The sequence below is a fragment of the Bos indicus x Bos taurus genome, chromosome 8 (genome assembly GCF_003369695.1).
Source record: "Bos indicus x Bos taurus breed Angus x Brahman F1 hybrid chromosome 8, Bos_hybrid_MaternalHap_v2.0, whole genome shotgun sequence".
Lineage (NCBI taxonomy): Eukaryota > Metazoa > Chordata > Mammalia > Artiodactyla > Bovidae > Bos > Bos indicus x Bos taurus.
In genome coordinates, this window is record NC_040083.1 from 98,759,818 (window position 1) to 98,775,291 (window position 15,474).

General features: G+C 42.1%; 1 protein-coding gene across 8 annotated transcripts in view; it reads right to left on the minus strand.

Annotated features, from left to right (window-relative positions):
- EPB41L4B (erythrocyte membrane protein band 4.1 like 4B) overlaps positions 1 to 15,474 on the minus strand; it is a 138,390-nt gene that overhangs the window by 22,308 nt on the left and 100,608 nt on the right. For 4 of the 8 annotated variants that reach the window (XM_027550462.1, XM_027550470.1, XM_027550468.1 and 1 more), the window contains exons 18-21: positions 11,332 to 11,457; positions 10,361 to 10,431; positions 7,414 to 7,512; positions 1,014 to 1,203 (exon numbers count right to left, since the gene is read on the minus strand). In XM_027550462.1, the coding sequence (XP_027406263.1) occupies positions 1,014 to 1,203; positions 7,414 to 7,512; positions 10,361 to 10,431; positions 11,332 to 11,457 (486 nt within the window). The remainder of the gene's footprint in view (positions 1 to 1,013; positions 1,204 to 7,413; positions 7,513 to 10,360; positions 10,432 to 11,331; positions 11,458 to 15,474) is intronic. The other 4 variants (XM_027550469.1, XM_027550467.1, XM_027550464.1 and 1 more) reach the window with 3 other exon arrangements.

A 15,474-nucleotide genomic window follows, 5' to 3' on the forward strand; every position in this document is an offset into this window, starting at 1 on the left:
CCAGTCACAGGCTGAGGGGGTTCCGCCAGGATTCTGTTGAGGAACATGGAGATATTCCCAGAGACCCCCGGGAACGGACCCCCTGAAAGACTGCCCATGGGCAAGCGGGATGTGGCCTGGGCTGTTGTTACTCCGATTTTACTGGGAACTGTGCTCCCTGGAGCCACAGAAGCCTCAGGCATTCTGTTTGCACAAGCACTTTAATCTCCACTGGACCCATGGGTTGGGCAGGGTAGTAGATTTTACTCCCATTTTTGGGAAGAAAAAACTGAGGCTCAGAGAAACAAGGTCCATGGAGTGGCTTCTCATTTAAAGCAGCCATAGGTATTTGAAAGAAGCAATTGGGAATAGACTGTGTGGCTCTGGTCTTGCCTTGGGGGGCCCCTCCTCATGCACACAGCATTCCTCAGTAGGGTCCAGGGACCAAGCCACATTTGACCCAGCATTTGCTTGGCGAGCAAGACCAATCACTGAAGAGTGACTGCAACCAAGCATCACTCAAACAAAACCAAGAGAAATGTCTTGTGTAAGACCTTTGCCACAGCCCATTCACACCACTGGCAATTTCCTGAAATTTCAAGCCGACAGATAGAATATTGACCAGTTTCAATCAACACAGGCTATCTCCCATAAGGAACGAGATGGGGATACTTCTAGGCTTTTACTTCTCCAGATTTTCCACTTTGGCGGGTAAAAAGCCATTTCTCACTTTCTGTCTTCATGGTGGAGTAATAGCGTTTGTAGGGATGATATTCTAAAACCAGAACTGCCCTCAGAAACCTCTTAAATTTCCCTTTAAGTACAGAATACATGCTTTTATATGATACTATTTATCTCTCATACATGGTTATCTTTCAGGGACACATTATATTAAAAAAAACATGTGGTTGTTACTGTTGCTTTAGGAGCACCCAGAGTTGATGACACGAAGCTCAAATGTGTACAGATGCCACACACTGAATTTATGCAGAAACTGCAGCAAGGAGAGCTGCTCCTCAGGGCTTCTCGCGTACCTTGGCCCCTGGGGACAGCTGGCCCTTGCCTTCTGAGTTCTGAGGCGAGCTGATCTTGTGAACTTTGGGGGACAGCAGCGGCATTGAGACTTGCGTGGTGGTGGCAGTGGTGGTGGCCGTGGTTGGAGTTGTGGTCGCTCCCACGGCCTCGGCCAGGTCTGGAGGGAGGTCGTCTTCATCACTGCGGTTACTAAAAGCACATGAAGCTCTGCTCATTACAACAATAAACAGGCTGTGGGGAGTGGAGGTAGGTGGGGAGGGCTGGGACAGCTAGGGCAGGGGTTGGGGTCTCCCCAGATGTCTACCAGATGTCCAGCTTACAGGAGCCAATATATCAACCTTTAGCCAAAGCAAATTTGGGCTGGATTTTCTGTCACTTGCCAAGGGATGAAAAACAAACTTTAATATAAAAATATAACATAATAATTATCATTTTATCCATTTGTAAGCATATAATTCAGTGTCTTAGACATTCACAATGTTGGATAGCAATTACTTTATTTATACCCCAGACTTTTCTATCATCCCAACAGCAACTCTGTACTCATCAGACAATATCTCTCCATGGTCCCCTCCCTGTAGTCCCCTCCCTGTAGTCCCTGGAAATGTTTGTTCTGCTGTTGGGGCTCAGAATGGGCCACCCCCAAATATGCCACAATAGCATATTGATTTATTAGGATAGAGTTGTTTTTAATTTTAATAAAACTATATGGAGAAAAAACTTAATACATTTTTTATATAGCATTTTTTGAAGACCCTGAAGGAAAGACTGAATTACCACCATCACTGAAAATTTATTTCTGGAAATGTCCACAGGATTTTTTAATTAATCAGATAAGAGATATTTTTACCATTAAATGAAATATGTATTCACTATGAGATATAATATCCTAGTTATGAAAATTTGCATTTTAGAAACAATTTAGGGTAATTTTGTCCTTGGGCATTTAGTCAGAAGAGTAATGACTTTTGGCATTTAAATCAGAAATAAATATTTATCAATATAGTTTGTACTCCCTGCCCTGTGTGTTCAGTGTTTCTTTTCAAAATAGCAGTTATGTGGGGATAAGAAAACTTACTGGTACTGAGGTACATAAATTTCAACGTGAGAATTTCAGTGTGACTTCAAGGGTTTTGTAAGAGAAATATTTGCATCTTTGTGCTTCTTTTCCAAAGAGTGCTTACAAGTACAGTCTGGAAAATGGGAAGTGGAAGAGCAATGATCTTAGGATGCACACGATAAAATGATTAGGGAGAGGACAAGGGAATAAGCATAAAATTGAAAGTAAAGATTTCGTGAGAGGTTGGAAAATGTATATATATAGTTTGTACTGGCTTCCAAGAGAATATTGATATTCTGCTGAGGGTCTCAAGTTTTCTTCTTCTCTTCATAATGTCAAATTATAACCTGAAGTATTGCAAAATGTTGTTCCTTAATTTCTGACAGACTTTCTCCTTTCAGCTTGCTATGTGGTATAAAGGTCTGTCATATTGATTATTTGGAATTAAGTTACTTAAGAAATGGCCACCAGCACTCTGACCCTCCTCTCTGTCTCCCCGAAAGCAGGATATAAATCTCTCATGTGCAAGATGTACTCCCTATAGTAGGCAGAAAAAACAGTGAAGTCGCTCAGTCGTGTCCGACTCCTTACGACCCCATGGACTGCAGCCTACTACGCTCCTCCGTCCGTAGTATTTTCCAGGCAAGAGTACTGGAGTGGGTTGCCATTTCCCAGGCAGAAAGACCCCTTTATCACAGAGATAGGGAATTTAGGTCAAGAAGCCTATATAAACAAACCTTGCTGCTTCTTTAAGTTACTACCCCAAGTCCAAACTGTTTAGTTTCTTCACTAATTGAGCACCCAATACCTAAGTTTCTTTATCCTGTCAATTGCTTACAAATTTTTTATTTCTTTGTCTAAAAAGTACAAAAGCTGCCTGCTTTGGCCACTTCTTAGGTGCTATTTCTATGAGATTTCCATGTGCATGGATTAAAATTTGTTTCCTGTTCTCCTAATAACCTGTCTTCTTATTTTATTATTAGTCTGGCCACAAGAACTCAGAAAGGGAAGAGGGGAAATTTTACACCCCTCCCCAACATGGTTTTCTGTCCAAATGAACGTGACTACTCTAGGTACCTCATATAAATGAAATTATATAGTAAATACTTCTCTGTATCTGGGTTATTTTTCTTGACTGTAATGTTTTCAAGATCTATCCATGTTGTAGCATAAGTCAAAGTTTCATTCCTTTTTATGGTTGAATAATATTCCATTGTATAGATAGATTATATTTTGTTTATCCCTTCATCTGTTGATGGATACTTGGGTTGTTTCTGCCATTTAGCTATTGTTATGAACATGGTGTGCAAACATCTGTTTGAGTCTCTGCTTTCAACTCTTTTGGACTAGAATTCTACCTAGGAGGGGAATTGGTGAGTTGTATAGTAGTTCTATGTTTAATATTTTGAGGAACCACCAAACCAAGGGATGTTATTCTGAGTAGCCTCCCATAGAAGGGTAAATATAAGAGCTGTAGAAACCTGCTGTTTTGAATGAAAGACTCCTCTTATGGTCTAACAGCAACTGTCCCTTTGGTGATAAACTGGTTATAAAGGAGGAGTTGGGCACAATTGTCTTGGGGCCAAGTAGTACTGATTTTAGACCCTCTCTGATCAAACGGGATGACCCATGATGGAAAGGACACTGGACAGGAAGTCACATGAGGGAGAAGTCTGGGCTGGTACCCGGGGCTCATCTCCAGAGCCTGAATTTATGGGGAAGGCTTGACTTCTCACAAGGTATGCCAAGGCTGGAAGCCTTTCTGATCTGATCATCCTGGCAAAGAGAAGCACCATCAATCGTCCACTCTTGGCATGGACAGTATTTTCTCAAACTTACAGAAATTAGGACAGGTTCCCTATTGCCTGCTGCCAACCAGATTCCTGCCTGTGCAGGAAAGTGCTAAACCAGAAAGACCCAGTTGCCTGAACCCTGCACATTCCAAAGGAAACACTGGTCATTGACAAGCTCCTGAGAGAACCCCGGGACCCTTGGAATATCCTGCGGAATAAGTGGCTTACCATACCTAAGGACTTGGGCCATGCTAGATAGCTTATGTTATCAATGTGATGTATGATGAACACATGGTATCTAAAGTCAATTCATGAAACATTTTAATAAGTAAAATTTTACATATGGTATGATTCTTTTCTTTGAAATGATTCCTTTCTGTTTTAAAGAAAGGCATGGAAAAATGTCTAGAGTAATAGTCATAAAGGTGAACATTGGTTATTTTTGATGGTATGATTCTAGGGGATTAGTTTATTTTCTCTTTGGATTTTTTGTCTTGCTGAATAGTTTCAGATTTTTACACTGTTTACTTTTACCTTTTTTTTTTTAAAGATTTTTTTTTAATGTAGATCATTTTTAAAGTCTTTTTTGAATTTGTTACAATATTGCTTCTATTTCATGTTTGGTTTTCTGGCTGCGAGGCATGTGAGATCATAGCTTCCCTACCAGGGATGGAATCCACACCCCCTGCATAGGAAGGCAAAATGCAAACCACTGGGCAGCCAGGGAAGTCCCCACACTATATCTAAATAAATAGTAAAGTTCAATTTACGGGGGAAAACTAAGAAGATCATCATTTTCTAAACATACCAGCTGATCTCAATATAAAGAAATACTTTTACCTGCCTTAAACTTTTTGCAGAGTTTAATTCCTTCACTTTAAATACAGCAGTCACATTTTTCCTCCCTATGTCGTATTTCGAGAAAAGAACACAGCTGAGATTTTTGTTTATATTCTAAAAAGTGGCAGTTTGAAAACCTGTTCAGAGAACCTAAATATCACGATGCTTTGATGAAGTAGCCCAAAACCCAAACAAGCACATATAATTCTGACCTAGGAACTAGGAATACCGTAACCACTAAAAAAGGCACACACCTCCCCACATGTCAAAAATAATGATGCAGAATTATTTTTGAGGGAATGAGAAATCTTAATTTTTCCGATCTACATCCCTTAACCATGTGTTTATTAACTTCATCAATATCTGTGAGTGGAAGAGATGAGTAAAGTAGTGGTAACTAGAGTTGACAATACAGAAACTACTTATGGGATGAAAATGCAAAACCGGGAACATCCCATCTGTTAATTTTGCTATTTACTACTAATGGGGAAAACGGTGACATTCTTTGATTTTCAAACCAGAATACTTTGGGGTATCTTATGAAATACACACAAAATCAGAGGTTCAAAAAGGGTTTCCTTAAGAGAGGCAATTTGGTGAGTTGGTTAAATTTTCTTTCCTTCCAGGCCATGTAATAGTCATTGTTTCCAACATGATTACATATCCCGAATGGGTGATAATAACATTTTGAATTTCAAAAAGTAAAATGAAAGGCTAATCTTGCCAGCTTTATCCTCTGGGAAGCAGATTTTTCATTGGTTAATCTGTCCCCCAGAGATCATTAGGAATGTTAATCATTTGAAGCTTTCTCATGGTGACTTTCCTAGGAAATACAGCTGCTATACAGTGCAGAAGTTTCTACTAAGGCTAATGAGGTGGAATGCATCTGTCCTGAAATAGCCCCCTTCTCCTTTTCACAAGGGGCAGGTGGCAGGCCAGAGGTGACTGCCGGAGAGCTGCAGCTATAGTTTGCTCCTTGTCCTGTACACTGTAGTCTTGGTACCTCCTAAACTTGACCTTTTTAGAGGCTTCAGGTGCATAATAAGCAAGAGGAACTAACTCATCCTTCAGCCAGGTCCCTTGCTAGGGCTTACCCACATTATCTTATGTTTACCCTCACAAAATCTTTGTCCATTTTACAGATTACAGAGAGATTCAAAGAGTAATTTTCCCAAGAGTTTATGACAGTGAACAAGAAGCCTTTCTAACTCCAGAGCCCCATGCTTTGCACTGCACCCAAAGATCCCCTTGCAGCTCTCTGACCAATTAATTATATATCCAGACAGGATACCTGGGCCATAGCTGAGGTCAAGAAATGGGAACAACCATTGTGATTTTACTAATGTACCACCACATTTAACTGCAGCATTTACCTGCCCTCTTTGGATTAAAATTATTTACAATCTGTCTTTCCCTCTAATAAATTTAAGTCCTTGCATGGGAATTGTCAAAGTCACTTTGTTCTTCCCTCACAGTGTCTAGAATATCCCTGTGCACACGGGAATTAGGAAACTTTTGTTAAGTTCAACAGAACTGGACAGGTCCTGCTGGTTCTGGCACACTTTGGAATATGGCTCCTCCTACAGAAATATGGTTCCACCCAAAGGAATATGGCTCCACCCACAGGAATAAGGCTCTTATGGCTCCTCCTACAGGAATATGGGCTCCTGCTACAGGAATATGGTTCTTCCTACACAAATAAGTTGTTACTGTTCAGTTACTAAGTCATGTCTGACTCTTTGTGACTCTGTGGACTATAGTATGCCAGGCTCCATGGGGTTCTCCAGGCACGGATACTGGAGTAGGTTGCCATTTCCTTCTCCAAGAATCTTCTCGGACCAGGGATTGAACACGTCTCCTTCCTTGGCAGGTGGATTCTTTACCACTGAGCCACCAGGGAATTCCTACAGGAATAGAGCTCTTCTTGTTGCTCAGGGATCAGCTTTGGCTCTATTGACAGGGCTACCATTTCACTAAGGCACAACGGAGACAGCATCCGACATACTCCCCATGTTCCTCCTGTGCTGTCTGTGCCCCTGAGGAAGCTCCTCCCCTTAAGTGTGGGCTGGATCTGGTGACTTGCTTCTAATGAAGAGAACGGGGCAAGTGATGAAATGTCATGTCTGAGATTAAGTTATAAAAGGCTGTGATGTTGCCTTTCTAGAAGTCTTTCTGGCTCTTCTTGTGTATTTTCTCTGATAGAGAAAGTGGAAGAGGTCTGCATGTCTCGGAACTAAAGGCAACCTCCAGTCAAAAGCCAGCAAGGAATGATGTCCTCAGTCCAACAGCCCTCAAGGAATTGAGTTCTGCCCCACACTGTATGAATGAGCCTTCAGATGAGGCTGCAGCCCTTGCCAATAAATATCTTGAGGGTAGCCTTAACAGACACCCTGACCCAGAAGACTCAGCTAAGCCATGCCTGGACCCCAACCCACAGAAACTGTGAGAAATTAAATGCAGACTGTTTTAAGCCACTAAATCTTGTAGTAATTTGTTCTAAAGCAGTCAATAAAGAATGCATATGCCACCCGCGTCATGTTGTCAGGGACAAAGATCCAGCGCCATTATGACTTACATCGGAAAATAGACTGTTTTTTTTTGAGGTGGTCCTTTGGGAGGGGTGTGAAGGGCTAAGAAGCATTTACAACTGGACATTTGGCATCGCCTTTGTTGTTATAACTGAAAAACTTGCAGCATGGAACTCACAAACTGTATTGTCTTGTTAACTTCCGCACTCGGGGAGGCTTGATCTCCGGCTTTTCCATAGCTGGTTGTGTAGTTTCCACACGTATAGGAATAGGACTTCTAGAGACACAGCAGAAAAACAGAACAACACCAACAAAGAGGTTTATGGTCTGGTTTTGAAAGTAGGGACTGCTTTCTCAGTTAATTTATACCTTACTCTTACTAACACTGATAGTCAAGACAGCCATTTTTTCCCTCCTCTTCATTCTACCTATTACATGTAATTATTTAAAAATACCACAGAAAAGCCAAAATAAAAAAATTATAAGGAGGAAAATACAGCAAGCAGGAACTGAACATGATTGGGGTATCACATGAAATTTCTCTGCCCAAAACACCCCCTTCCCAACATTAGGTTTTTGTTCATAACCAGGTTTTGCCAGTGAAATGAGTAAAGGGAAACCTGTGGATAGCCTATTCTTACTTCCAAGTAAGTCATCTAGTATCTATGTTATTTTAAACATAACACAGAATACATTTTTTAAATAGACAAAGAATGATAGAGTAGTTCATTTAAAAAATACATAATCAGAAGACTTTTACGACTCACTCTAAAACATTTAATTCTATGTCCAGATTAAAATGTTTAAAATTAAGTTTCATTTTTATATTTCCTCAAGAAAACATGCCAGTTAACCAATGGGCTTACTCCTAACTATGATTTTAAGGAAAAGTTTTGACACATTTTTATGATTGAGTGATTTCACTTAAAAAAAAAAAAAAACAGTAATTACTTTCTGGGACCAATGGACATCAAAACAAACTGAGATTCTCAGCAAGAGACTTCTAGTAAGTCAGTTAACACGTCTGGGCCTCCATCTTCCCTTCTACTGAGTGCCTAATTTGGTGGTGACAGGTATGTGGCCAGAGTGCAATAAATGTTAAAGAAACATAAATGAGCAAACATGAAATAGAGACAACGTATTCTAGGTTCATGACTTCCTCAAGCTGGCCCCCCAGAGGCAACTGAACGCAGTCCCTGGAAGAACTCAGGGGAGCACATTACTCTGCTAGGGTGGAATGGGTGGTGTTTGGAAAGCTTCAAGGAGGGGTTTAGACTTAAACAGATGGAGGGAAGACTTCTAAGGTGGGAGACACAGTGGAGACCCAGACCTGCTGATGGATAAGGTAAAGTCACAGCATCACTGATTCAATGGACATGAATCCAGGCAAGCGCCGGCAGACAATGAAGGACAGGGAAGCCTGCTGTGCTAGTCCGTGGGGTCGCAAAGAGTCAGACACAACTTAGCAACTGAACAACAACCAGGTAACGTTCCAGGGGAAGATCGGGGGCTTGTGACTAGAGGGGAAACCAGGGCCCATGCATGAGGTGCCTCAAGCTGAGTTGTTTATATAAAGGCAAAGGCAGTCACTGAAGGTTTTTGGCGAGGGAGTGGCATGGTCAGACTTGCATTTTAGAAAGGCCCTTAGAGCAACAAAGGCTGCTGGTGAGGACAGGCCAGATGGAGCATCTTAAAAAACTATAGTATAGTTATCCAGGATGAGAAATGGTGAGGGCTGGGGGTAGGTTGGGAAGAGGGTCATCATAAGGAGAGGATGGATGTAGGAGATAATATGAAAGTCAAATTGGCAGGACTTGGTGACCAATTAGATGAGGGCATGAATAGGAGAAAGTCAAGGACTCCCAGGCATCAGACATGGATAACAGGTAGGTAACAGTGACATTGGGACTTCCCTGGTGGCTCATTGGTAACAAATCTGCCTGCTGTGCAGGGGATGCAGGAGATATGGGTTTGATCCCTGGGTCAGGAAGATCCCCTGGAGGAGGGAATGGAAATCGACTCCAATGTTCTCGCCTGGAGAATCCCATGGACTGAGAAGTCTGACGGCTACAGTCCATAGGGTTACAAAGACTCAGACACGACTGAAGCGACTGAGCACATGTGCACACACACAACAATGACATTAACCAAGATAGGAAAACTGATGAAATGGGCAGCAGGGTAGGGTTGGAAGAGATGAATTAAGGTTTCAAAAAGTCCAAGAGGCAGCAGGGTATGTATCTCTGGAGTAAGACAAATTTATACCAAGAAAATGAACTAGGCATCATAAGATAACATAGAGAAATATTCATTTTTGTTTTTAGCATCAAGTATAAGAATTTCCCAGGGTAGTGTTCCCTAGATTATGTAAGGTGTTTTTTGAAATTCTTGTTTCTGGCCTTTCCCCACTACAACACCCCTACCCCCGCCAAAATGGCCCTACCTCCCACCAAAGGATCTGAAATGTCTGGAGGAGGACTGTAGTTTTCGGTTTTAACAAGATGCTGATGCAGTGTTCCTTGGACATTTTAGGAAACTTTATCCTAAGGAGACCCCACCAGTGTTAGCAGACTGCCAAGGTGTCCATGGGGCTGCCATGATCTATAGCTAGTTATTCACAGAGAGGTGAAGAGTGTCTACTTTCTATGAGACTAGGAAAGAAAGGTTTTTCTCTGGGTTTGGGTTGGTGGTCGTCTGGAGGTTTTAAAGAACATCTATGACTCTAGTACTTCCAGGGGCTCAGATAATGGACCAAGGGATGAGTCCTGAACTGAACTGAGACAGCGAGCAGAAGCCAGGTCATGAAGGGCTCCCTCTGCTCTGTTAAGGAGTCCAGACTCCACCCTGACTTTAAACAGGGGACTGATATGGTCAGGTCAACATGCCTGAGAAGCAACTCAAAGTGACTTGCTAATACAGCAGGTAGAAATATTAAAACAGAGTAAGTGGCATTTTTGAGACATAAAGGAAATTGAGACCGTTTTTTTCTCGCTCTCTCTTCAGGCTCACATTCTCTCAGTTTTCTTTTTCTTCTCTACTTTATTATCAAATGCCCTCATGAGTAACATTTTGAGAATAAAGTTGATGGTACTATTGTTTCCTCATTCAAACAAGAAGCAACAGACCTTACATTAGCGTCCTGGAGAGTGGATTTCTTATTAATATTTACAAACGTTGATTCCTCTTTTCCAACCTGCTAAAGAAAACAGGCAGGTTAGTCAAAACTTAATATCTTGGCACGCAAAAATGTTCCCAAGTGTCCTACATTCAAAGGATTACAAGAAATGTGAAGGTGTATCAAAGAGGTAGATCATCAAGTACTCAGTCAATAACCAGTTGTTGTTTTTTTTTCCGGTGTTTATTTAATTTAACAAAAAAAATATTTTCTTGAGTCATTCCCCATCATGGGGATTAACAATCATTCAAATACAATCAATGCTTGCATTCACACTCTTATCGAGTACCTGCTATGTGCCAGCTCAGGACTGAATGAGAAACGGATGGTGTAGGAAAAGTCAAACCCACAGTTTAATTCCCTGCCTCACATTTTTAGATCAGGGATAATAAGCAGCTCCATGCTCACATAGCACTTAGAGCCTTCAAAAGAGTTTAGAATCTGTCCTTTCACATCGGTGTAACAAGCCTGGGAGGAGTCACGTCATATGATTTTGAAAGAAGCCTTGTCCTCCTCCCTCTAGTGAGTCCCACAAAGAAGTGTGTGGATGGAAGGACACCCACTCAGCCAGCCAGGCCGGCTGAGCTCACACTGGAGATCAACAGATGTAGCAGCCAGCGGCCCTCAGACCCACCACGGGGTCAGAGCTGGCCCTTTCACTTCCCCAACGACTACTGGCTTTGGGCCAAAACGTTCTTTCAGGTTTTGCTCTAAGATGTTATGAAAAACCCAAATGAACTTTTTGGCCAACCCAATAACTTCACTGGTTAATAATTCTTTATACTAAAAGCTCTATTCACTTAACAGGTGTGGTTCCTATGTCCTGGCTGGACCCGGCTGACACGGCAGTCCCAGAGCACCTCTTCTACACGTCACTGATGAAACCTCAAGACAGAAAATCAAAGGCTTGCAGGCACGCACCTGGGCGCTCACTCGGGACGCGTTCTCCAGCTGGGCCTTCAGAATGTTACACTTCACGTGATCAGCCACGGGGGACGGCAAAAGTGGAGTCTGGAGAGTCTTCTCAGAAACTTTTTTCTCTTCGGCCTGAGATGAACCAAAATACATGTAACAAATGGGAAACAAAGACTAAGGAAACACATACATTAATCTTTCCCAAAAATCATCACTGCAAATAACACAGAGACATGTGTGTCACCAACTCCTTATGTTTGTACCAGTGCTTTTACTATTTGCCAAGGATTCACAAGCGCATCCTCTCCTTCTCGCGTGAAGCAGGGAGAGGAAGTGGTAGCAAGCTCACGAGGACAGGACTGGGAAGGTCCAAGGAGACTCTTTCAGATTCATGCAGCCAGAGCCAGTGGCAGAATCAGGACTCAAACACTGAGTCACATACTGTGACGTGTGTGTGTGTGTGTGTGTGTGTGTGTGTGTGTGTGTGTGTGTGTTCAGTCGCTCAGTTGTGTCTGACTCTTTGTGATCCCACGGTCTGTAGCCTACCAGGCTCCTCTATCCATGGGATTTCCCAGGCAAGAACACTGGAGTGGGTTGTCATTTCCTTCTCCAGGGGATCTTCTGTGACTTGTTAGTTCAAGGGTCGTTCGTATTTTTACTATAATCTTGCTGAAAACTGTGATTCTCGATAAGAAATCTGTATCTGTTACCTCACTGTAGAGTGTCTCAGATGTCAATAATCTAGTACCACCTTTTTTTTTTTTTTGGCCATTTTTTAAAGAAAAGCAATGCCAAAGAATGTACAAACTACTGCACAATTGCACTCATCTCACACGCTAGCAAAGTAATGCTCAAAATTCTCCAAGCCAGGCTTCAGCAATATGTGAACCGTGAACTTCCTGATGTTCAAGCTGGTTTTACAAAAGGCAGAGGAACCAGAGATCAAATTGCCAACATCCGCTGGATCATCGAAAAAGCAAGAGAGTTCCAGAAAAATATCTATTTCTGCTTTATTGACTATGCCAAAGCCTTTGACTGTGTGGATCACAATAAATTGTGGGAAATTCTTCAAGAGATGGGAATACCAGACCACCTGATCTGCCTCTTGAGAAACCTATATGCAGGTCAGGAAGCAACAGTTAGAACTGGACATGGAACAACAGACTGGTTCCAAACAGGAAAAGGAGTACGTCAAGGCTGTATATTGTCACCCTGCTTATTTAACTTCTATGCAGAGTACATCATGAGAAACGCTGGACTGGAAGAAACACAAGCTGGAATCAAGATTGCCAGGAGAAATATCAATAACCTCAGATATGCAGATGACACCACCCTTATGGCAGAAACTGAAGAGGAACTCAAAAGCCTCTTGAAAGTGAAAGTGGAGAGTGAAAAAGTTGGCTTAAAGCTCAACATTCAGAAAACGAAGATCATGGCAACCAGTCCCATCATTTCATGGGAAATAGATGGGGAAACAGTGGAAACAGTGTCAGACTATTTTATTTTGGGCTCCAAAATCACTGCAGATGGTGACTGCAGCCATGAAATTAAAAGACGCTTACTCCTTGGAAGGAAAGTTATGACCAACCTAGACAGCATATTGAAAAGCAGAGATATTACTTTGCCAACAAAGGTCAGTCCAGTCAAGGCTATGGTTTTTCCAGTGGTCATGTATGGATGTGAGAGTTGGACTGTGAAGAAAGCTGAGCACTGAAGAATTGATGCTTTTGAACTGTGGTGTTGGAGAAGACTCTTGAGAGTCCCTTGAACTGCAAGAGATCCAACCAGTCCATCCTAAAGGAGATTAGTCCTGAGTGTTCATTGGGAGGACTGATGCTGAAGCTGAAATTCCAATACTTTGGCCACCTCATGCGAAGAGCTGATTCATTGGAAAAGACCCTGATGCTAGGAAGGATTGGGGGCAGGAGGAGAAGGGGACAACAAAGGATGAAATGGCTGGATGGCATCACTGATTCGATGGACATGAGTTTGAGTGAACTCCAGGAGTTAGTGATAGACAGGGAGGCCTGGTGTGCTGTGATTCATGGGGTCACAAAGAGTCAGACACGACTGAGCGACTGAACTGAACTGAACCACAAGGTTTTCACAGGTGTATGAAGAGTTAATTTTTAATTAGATTTAATTTTTTGGAGTGATATACTGGAATACAAGAATTGAACTGGTTCTAAAGCCCATTCGAGGTTTTTGACGATTGCTTAAGGGGGTATAGCTATACTGACACTAATGACCAAAGACCCACTTTGAAAAGAAAACAGAATGCTGCTAAAATAAGAAATCAGTGGGAATTTAGCATTGATTTCCCCCCTTGAATTTAGCAATTCTGTACTGCTTTTTGGATAGAAAATTCAAGCTGGCTTGCTGCTTCTAAGTCACTTCAGTCGTATCCGACTCTGTGTGACCCCATAGACGGCAGCCCACCAGGCTCCCCCGTCCCTGGGATTCTCCAGGCAAGAACACTGGAGTGGGTTGCCATTTCCTTCTCCAATGCATAAAAGTGAAAAGTGAAAGTGAAGTGGCTCAGTTGTGTCTGACTCTTAGCGACCCCATGGACTGCAGCCTACCAGGCTCCTCCGTCCCTGGGATTTTCCAGGCAAGAGTACTGGAGTCGGGTGCCATTGCCTTCTCTGTCAAGCTGGCTTATTCTTGCTCTATCTGACAAAGCAGGAGCTACTGTTCAGCTCTCTGACTTGACTCAGGTGAAAACCAACATACATTTTGGAAACCTTGAGTATCATCATTGTATTTATGTTTGCATAAAAGCCATCTCTATGAGGGGTAAACATCTGAATTACAGCAAGACTATAATTCCATCCAGGAGGATGGCTCCAGGAATGTTGTGCTTTCTCTCTTTTGTGTAACCATATTTTGTATTTTACATTCAATTTGAATTGTGAAAAGAGGTTGTATCATTCAATATGGAAATTCAGATTTCAAAACACACAGATGAATGGTAATTGGGCTTTGATATAATTGTCATTGTAAATAGCCCTTCTGTTTAAGGATGTCATTCAGGGATAAAGAAGTGATCAGATGCAGTTTTCAACTACTGATACAAATTGTCTACACGTTTCAAATCTGATGAAATTCAAATGTCTGTGACAATTTTGGGTGCACCTTTGGAAATGGGCAATCAGAATGTCTTCTCACCATTAACATATCCAAACCTTAGAAGAATCAGAGGATTCTTGAGACTGAAAAAAACCTTAAAAGCCATCAGAACCATTGGTTCCCAGTTGTGGTACCATGATAATTTATGATGCCTGTTGCAAGGATTGTTTTTATTAATGACAAGGAATCATAGTGTGAAGTCATATACTTGTCTATGTGTTAGGACAAAGTCATGGTTATCTGGCATCACTCTATTCTCCATGCTCACTGATCCATTTCTTCACGTGAAGGAGAAAAGAGGGGCATTATTGCTTGAGTGCATGAGAGTAGTAAAAGTTAATCCTTCAGTCATGTCCAACTCTTTTCAACCCCATGGACTGTAGCCCACCAGGCTCCTCTGTCCATGGAATTCTTCAGGCCAGAATACTGGAGTGGGTAGCCATTCCCTTCTCCAGGGGATCTTCCTGACCCAGGGATCAAACCAGGGTCTCCCACCTTGCAGGCAGATTCTTTACCATCTGAGCCACCAGGGAAGCCCTGAGTGCATGACAAGTGCTCAATAACTCACAGCTGCCTCAGCTACACCTTAACCCAGAGCAAGCCACGATTGTTAATGTCCCACAAGATTCACAGCAACTACAAATTACATACAACTTGTGAGTTCTCTGCTACTGTATGCTATACTTTCCTGCAAAATATTTTTGATTTTGCCAAGCTCCAGGTAAGCCTTTGTTAAAATGATTTATTGTGTGGACTGCAGAAGAAAAGTTGAAAACCTGGAGACTAAGAGAAAGAAGACCAATCCCAGGCACATAATCCATTAGGCTGACTCCAAACAGCTAGCACAAGCCTGCTCAATGAAGATGTGTTGATTGAATGAATATAAGTGCCATTCTGAAGGAAGAATTATTTTTCCAGCCAACTATCATTGAGGGTAGTACTGAAGAAAAAAGTAGGTGAACAGGATCTTAAAGTTGGGGCTCAAGAGTGATCAGAGGGACCCGAGGCTTCCCTACTGTG